This window comes from Eimeria tenella, genomic scaffold (genome assembly GCF_000499545.2).
Source record: "Eimeria tenella Houghton genomic scaffold, Eth_scaff96, whole genome shotgun sequence".
NCBI lineage: Eukaryota > Apicomplexa > Conoidasida > Eucoccidiorida > Eimeriidae > Eimeria > Eimeria tenella.
In genome coordinates, this window is record NW_013543473.1 from 113,879 (window position 1) to 121,252 (window position 7,374).

Sequence of the window (7,374 nt, forward strand, 5' to 3'; positions counted from 1 at the left end):
ACAGATTCGTCTCCGGCAAGTCCGAGATTCGCGTCCGCGTCTGCAAACTCTTCCTCAAGGTCAGCTAGCTAGCCAGCTAGCTAGCTGGCTAGCTAGCTAGCCGGCTAGCTAGCTGGCTGGCTAGCTAGCCAGCTAGCTGGCTAGCTAGCTAGTTCGCTAGTTCGATGGATAAGGAGCTAGGTAGCTAGCTGGCTAGCTATTCGGCTAGGTAGCTGGCTAGCTAGCTGGCTAGCTGGCTAGCTAGCTAGTTAGATAGGAAAAGGGCTGTGCGCGAAGCGCCCAGCCCTTCTAAAGAACTGTGCTTGCCTTTGTCGCCCATCGACAGGGGTTTAGGCTTTAGGGTTTAAGGTTTAGGGTTTAGTTGATTTGCACTTAACGCAGGACGTGGAGAGCCGCCGCAAGGTTAATACGATCAACTCCTTCACCAAGCTCTATCACAACATACCCCTGGCGGTGAGTTTCGGCTAGCCATCTGGCTAGCTAGCCAGCTAGCTAGCTAGCCAGCTAGCTGGCTAGCTAGCTGGCTATTTCACTGGCTAGCTAGAAGGACTCAACACAGGTCTTGAAGAGCTAGTCACCGAGAGGCCCGGCTAGCCAGCTACTCAGCCCCTGACGCAGCCAGCTAGCTGCATAGCCGCTGCCCCAGCTAGCTAGCTAGCTAGCTAGCTAGCTAGCTAGCTAGCTTCCAGTCCAGCTAGCTTGCTGCCAGCCTAGCTAGCTAGCTGCCAGCTAGCTAGCTAGCCAGCCTGCCAGCTAGCCATATAGCCAGCTCGCAAGTCAGCTAGGTAGCCAGCTAGCCAGCTAGCTACCCAGCTAGCTGTCTCGCTAGCTAGCTAGCGAGCTGGGCTGGGGTTGCTTCGCAGAAGCTGGGCCGGCTGATGGACGAGAGCTCGGAAGACCCCGAGGGGGAAGTGCGTTCGGGGCTGATGTGTTTGAAGTTGAAGAGCCAGCAGAAAGTGTGGCGTTCGGGGCCTTTGTTATCTGGGGAGTTGACGCAGCCGCACGTGGAGGCGCTCATGGACTTCAAGATCGACGGCGAAATGCTCCACGTCAAGGTGAGTTTGCCGCGCTTTTAGCCGCCAGAGGCTTCTCTTTTTATTCAAATTGCATTTAAATTCAAAAGACCTTTTTATTCCACTTTTTAAAACACAAAGTGGCCTCAAACTCGTGCACCTGCGGTTTGCCCGTACCCCAGGTGTACGTACACCCCAACTCGTGCATTTCGCATGCGCCCACTTTCGGGGATTGCAAAAGCCCCATTTGTGCATTTTTATTTCCACGTTTTATTGTTTTTGCATTTGCAAATTTATTCGCTTTCTTTAGACATAATGGCCTTCTTTTCACGAAAAAAGAGCGCGCCTCTTCGTGCCCGGGTATATGTACAGCTGCGCGTGCATGCATGCGTTTGTATGCATGGAAGGCTCGCTGCTGCCAAGTGCATTAAATATAATTTAAAGTGCATTTTCGTTTTTCTTTCATTTAAGTGGCTTTGCATGCGCGAAGTGCTGTGCAGGGTCTGCTGCCGCTTGCTGCTGCAGTTGTGATGCTGCTGCTGCCGCCAAATGCTGCTTTTCATGAAGTTGAAATTGAAAAGAAAAAAAAAGAAAAGAAATGCTTTTGTGATTTGCTGCTGCAGAATCAACAAACCCAAAGAGTCTACGTGGACTACTTTGTCAAACAAATCGAAAGAAGCGACGCGCTGATGTTAGCAGCGCAGCACGCGGTGGTGGCTCCGGCCCCACAGCTGCAGCAGCTGCAGCCGCTGCAGCCGCTGCAGCAGCCGCAGCAGCTGCAGCAGCTGCAGCAAGACACCCCCGCCAACGCCAGAGACCGCCGCAAGCCCCAAGTCGCATTCTAATGCCGCATGCATGCACGCGTCTCCCTGGCCGCACCTAGCTGCAGCAGCTAGCTAGCTGCAGCAGCTAGCTAGCTGCAGCAGCTAGCTGCCCAACGGCAGCTAACTAGCAGCTAGCTACAAGCTGGGCTGCATTTGCTGCTAGAGAGGGAGGAGGCCGAATCGCTCTTTAGAAAAGGAGCACATTTAGACAGCAACAGATTCTGTGTGGATATAAGCCCCCTTAATGCTGCTGCTGCTGTGGTACCGTTCCTGCTGCTGCTGCTGCTGCTGCTGCTTCTGCTGCTGCTTCTGCTTAGTTAAAACGGGACCTGCTGCTGATTCGCTTAAAAACCAAAATAGGGCATTTTGAAGGAAGCAGAAAAGGACCTGTGCATAGTGGCGGGTGTACATACACTTGAATAGAAGTTGCACAAGCCGGTAGCAACAGCGGCGGCTAGAGCTTCTCAAGTCAGGGCGGCAGCAGCAGCAGCAGCTGCTGCTGCTGCCGCTGCATTAGCGTCAGCTGCTGCTGGTGCTGCTGCTGCATAAGCGCCAGCTGCTGCTGTTGCTGCTGCTGCTGCTGCTCGCGTCCCTGCACGCTGGTACCTAAAATGGTTTGCTTGTGGCTTCCCTGCCGCATTTTTCTCTGTTGAAGTGGGTAGCTTTTCGGTTTGCTAGGGTTTAGGGTCTGCCACAGGGTTTAGGCTTTAGCAGGGTTTAGGGTTTAGTTTAGGGTTTAGGGTTTAGGGTTTAGGTAAGGATTAACGGATAGACCTAGACTTTCCGGTTTCGTTTCAGTGAGTATGTTTTATTGAACATTTGGGTGTATGTACAGCTCCGCTGGGCTGTATCTGCAGCTGTTGGAGTGTACGTACACCTCAGTTCTACTGGCGCCAGAATAAAATTACACACTGTTTTTTTCTAATTTCATATTTAATTAAAAAATAAAACTAAAAGGAAGAAAAAATAATAATTTGGAGGCAAATGAGTCCACTTGTTCAGATCGCAGACCTGCAAAGCTGAGGTGTATGTACACAGTGGGAGCCACCGCACCTCAAGCTCGCTCGTTCTCCAGGACATTTACATAAATCATTTTAATTTTAATTTTAATTTAAATTGTTGAAATTATAAAACTTATTAAGCCCTCAGCTGCCAGGAATGCAGCAGCAAAAAAGGGTTCACTTCTGGGGGGCCCCCTACAGTGGGGCCTCCGAAGGGTACTGGGGGGCCCCCTTAGGGGCCCCCCAAGAGGGGCCTCAGTGAGACAGGGCCCTCTTGACCCGTTTTCTCTTTCGCCCAAATGCTGTGGGCGCCAAATCCTAAACCCTAAACCCTAAACCCTAAACCCTAAACCCTAGCTAAATGCCACAGAGCACAAGGGACCCTTCATGCAGGTCCTTAAAAACCCTGCTGCTAAACCCTCGGCCTCTGCTGCTGATTGAGGGCTGAGTTTGCAATCTTTTTGCCAAAAAGCCAAGCCCTAAACCCTAAACCCTAAATCCTGAGGAATCCGTGTTTCAAAGATGATCTGGCGCTCCCACGCCATGGAAGCGGCCAAACCCTAAACCCTAAACCCTCATTTCAACCCCTCCTCCCTAGGCCCTGCTGGCCTGCCTGTGCAGGGCCTCTAAGGGGGCTTCTCTGCTGCCACAGCAGCAGCAGCAGCAGCGACAGCAACAGCAGCAGCAGCAGCAGCAGCAGCAACAGCGGGGGCGGGATGTTTGCTGCTGCTGCGAGTTGGTGGCGGAGCCTTCCATTGGGAAGGCGGTTCTCCTACGCAGCAGCAGCAGGATTTAAACAAAGTAGAACAATAAAGTGGATTTAAATTAATTGAAATAAATTAATTGGAATAAAAAAATTCAAGAAGAAAAAATGTAAAAAGAAATACATGAAATTAAAATAAATAAAACGGCGAAGCAAAGAAGTTTGCAATAGCTCTTTGAAGCTCGAAGAGTTGCAGAAATAATCGGAAGAATAAAAAACGAATTAAAGAGATTTAATTTAGAATTCAATCAAAATAGGAAAAAAAACAAAAAGAATTAATTTGGAACTTGATTAACAGAAAAAAAAGAATTGAAAGAATTAATTTGAAACTTAATCAAAAGGAAACAAAAATAAAAAAGAATTAAAATAATTGATTTCAAATTAGATAAAAATAAAAAAGAAATAAAAAGAATTAAAAGAATAAATTCGAAATTGAATTTTGGAAAAACTTGAGAATCGGAAAAGCGGAAAAGTTGAACAGAAAGGAAGCAACAAAAGAGGAGCTCTGGAATCGGGAAATTCGAATTGATTTTTCGATTAACTTAATTAAAAATGATTTTCAATTAATTAAATTAATTTAAATTAATTAAAATGAATTAATTTATGATGAACTTGAGGAAAACATGGACTTCTTTGGAGGTTTCGCGACGAAAGCTGCAGCAAAAGAGAAGCATTGGGAGCGGAAATTCGAGTCAAGTTTTGGATTAAATTAATTATGAATGAATTTGAAATAAATGTGTTATTTTTAATTGATTAAAATGAACTATTCTATGATTAACTTGAGAAAAAAATGCACATTTTTGCAGGTTTCGCGACGAAAACTTCAGCAAAAGAGGGGCACTGGAAGCGGAAATAATTGGATTAAACTGCTTATAAATGAGTTTAAAATGAACACAATATTTTTAATTAATTAAAATGAATGAATTTATGATTAATTTGAGGAAAAAATGGACGTTTTTGCCTGTTTCACGACGAAAAATTATGCAGCGAAAGAGAATCATTGGGAGCGGGAAATTCGATTTAATATTTGGAGTAAATGGGAAATATATGGTTTTTAATAGAACAAATTGTTTTTAGTCAATCAAAATGAATCAATTTAGGATCAATTTGAGAAAAAATGGACATTTTTGCAGGTTTCGCGACGAAAACTTCAATATGGAATTCATTCAAGACGGCGATCTTGCAATGGTTTCCCGCGGGCCCCACAGCAACAGCAGCACTTTTTTAATTACTTTTTGTCCGCTGCCAATTCTCAACAAGCAGCACGTCGTCATAGGCACTGTTCTCAAGGGCATGCGCGTCATCCGCAGGGTCTGCTGCTGCTGCTGCTGCTGCTGCTGCTGCTGTGGCTGTGGCTGTGGCTGTGCCTGTGGTTCCTGCTGCTGCTGCTGCTGTGCCTGTGGCTGTGCCTGTGGTTCCTGCTGCTGCTGCTGCTGCTCCTGTGGCTGTGGCTGTGGCTGCTGGTGCTGTTGTGTCTGTGGTTGCTGCTCTGGCTTTGATTGCTGCTGCTGCTGCTGGCTATGCTGCTGCTGGTGTTGGTGGCAGCATAACCGCTGCTGGTGCTGCTGCTGGGGCAAACCCTTGCTACAGTGATGGTGATGATGGCGGTCCAGTTTCTATACCGCTGCTGCTGCTGCCGCTGCTGCTGCTGCTGCTGCAGATTGAAGATGTAGGAACGAAGAACGGAGTCCCGTTGGAACCCGTTAGGTAGGCGTTGCTGCTGTTACTGTTGCTGCTGCTGCTGCTACTGGTTTTGCAGCTAGCTGGCTTCTCGAACGGAAGTGTTTGCTACCTCTGGTCTCAGAGGCGTTGCTGCTGCTGCTGTTGCTGCTGCTGCTGCTGCAGGATAATTGGGTGTGGGCTGTACAGAGGCCCCCAAGATGGTCCTCCTTTCTTTTCTTCAGCGGATCTTCTTGACAAAGCAGAAGAGCGTGAGCTGTCTGTACACCCGAACTGCAGCAGCAGCAGCACCAGCAGGGAGCCGTGGGCTTCATTGTGTGCGCAACTGTTTCACTCGCTGCTGCTGCATGCTGCTGCTGCTGCTGCTGCTGCTGCTGTCCGGGTGTATGTACAGCTGTGCTAGAAGAAAAGTCTTTCCTCGAGCTACCCGCCGAGAAGCAAGAAGAATTGCTGCAGAAAATAGCAGCAGCAAAAGGCCCCCACAAGAAAGGGGGCCCCCCAGCAGCCTACAGCAAAGCAGCAGCAACGGCCCCAGCAGCAGCAACTGCAGCAGCAGAACCCGTGGCAGCAGGCGGCAACAGCTAGAACTGCAGCAGCAGCGCTGCTGCTCCTAGTGCAGTCGCTGCGGCATTTGTAACGCCCATTGCTGCTGCCGGTGCGGTAGTTGCTGCTGCAGCAGCAGCTCGTCTGCCGCAGTTGCCGAAGAAACAAAGCATGCAGCAGCAGGAGCTGCAGCAGCAGCAGCAACTGCAGCAGAACCTGTCACCAGCGCCCCGCGCGGCTGCTGTCCGTACACCTGAGAGTCCTGCTGTTTGAGTGTCTGTACAAAAACACCACTAAGGCTTTTGTGGCTGATTAAACCCTAAACCCTAAACCCTAAACCCTAAAGTCTTCGGCTCAACGTGCAGGCCACTTGTAGTAGTAGTGGCCCGTCCTGCTGCTGCACTAGCTGCACTTCGCATTGCAGCAGCAGCAACAGCAGCAGCAGCAGCACATAGTCTGGCCTGCTGAGCTAAAGGCTCACATCTGTCCGCTTTCAACGGGTACGGCGACGACTGCAGCAGCAGCAGCAGCGCCTACACTATGTACAGCAGCAGCAGCAGCAGAAGCAGCAGCAGCAACGCCTACACTATGTACAGCAGCAGACGCAGCAACTGCTTATCAGGGGGCCCCTTCGGGGGGCCCCATAGTCTGCGAAGAGGAGAGACAAGTAGACCCACAGAAACTCCATTAGAGCAATACTGAGTTGAAGCTGCTGCCGGGTCTGCAGCAGCAGCAGCAACAACAGCAGCAGCAGCAGCTGCTGCTGCTTCTGCTGCCACAGGCGTCGTTTAATGGTGTTACTAGACACAACCCCACCACTCGCTGTCCACCCCAGCACTCTCCCTGAGCCTTTCGAGCCACTGCGACTTGGCAGCAGCAGCTTGCTGCTGCACTGCAGCAGACATGCTGCTGGCTGGCAGCAGCAGCAGCTGCTGCTCCGGCACCCACTGCTGGCCCCCAGAAGAAACTCCCCGAAAGGTCACTCTGTATTCCCCGCGCCCAAATCTGCTGCGGTACCTACTAATGCTCTGCAGCACGGGGGCAGGAGCTCCCCTGCTGCTGCTGCTGCTGCTGCTGGCTGCTGCGTGCGCTGCTCCCGACGTTGCAAATACCGCGCCTACGCCGCTGCTGCTGCTGTTGCTGCTTCTTGCTGCAGTAGCAGTGGAGCTTTCCGGTCCAGAGTCCTTGCTTCCACTAGAGGGATCCGCCCCTCCCCTGCTGCTGCTGCTGCTGCTGCTGTTGCTGCTGTTGCTGCTGTTGCTGCTGCTGCGCGCTCCCCCCACAGCCGCGGCCGCAGCAGCAGGCGCAGCGTCCCGGACGGCGTCGGCTGCTGCTTGCTGCTGCTGCTGCTGCTGATGCTGCTGCTGCGGCTCCGCCTCGGGCCCCCAGGGCAAGAAGCAGTCAACTCCCAGCTGCTGCTGCGCCTGCTGCAGCAGCAGCTCCAGCCCCGCCAAGTGCTGCAGCGGCTCCCAAGTGTCTTCAGCAGCAGCATAACCCACCCACCGAACTTTGAAACGAAGGGCCCCCGACACAGTGCTGTGGGCCCCCAC

The 7,374-nt window shown here is 50.9% G+C and overlaps 2 protein-coding genes across 2 annotated transcripts in view; both read left to right on the top strand.

Annotated features, from left to right (window-relative positions):
- ETH_00031120 (eukaryotic translation initiation factor 3 subunit 6 interacting protein, putative) overlaps positions 1-1,858 on the top strand; it is a gene marked incomplete at both ends in the record, with an annotated part of 5,223 nt that extends 3,365 nt beyond the window's left edge. The window contains 4 exons of the mRNA XM_013378736.1: positions 1-59; positions 382-453; positions 864-1,055; positions 1,637-1,858. The exon at positions 1-59 is cut by the window's left edge and continues 104 nt beyond it. Coding sequence (XP_013234190.1) covers positions 1-59; positions 382-453; positions 864-1,055; positions 1,637-1,858 — 545 coding nt within the window. The remainder of the gene's footprint in view (positions 60-381; positions 454-863; positions 1,056-1,636) is intronic.
- A 2,898-nt stretch (positions 1,859-4,756) lies between these two features.
- ETH_00031125 (cyclophilin, putative) lies at positions 4,757-5,866 on the top strand (the record flags this gene model as incomplete). The annotated part of the gene is made up of 4 exons (XM_013378737.1): positions 4,757-4,912; positions 5,262-5,308; positions 5,447-5,532; positions 5,676-5,866. The coding sequence occupies 4 exons, from the start codon at positions 4,757-4,759 to the stop codon at positions 5,864-5,866; spliced, it is 480 nt and encodes a 159-aa protein (XP_013234191.1).
- Between the last annotated feature and the right edge of the window lie 1,508 nt (positions 5,867-7,374).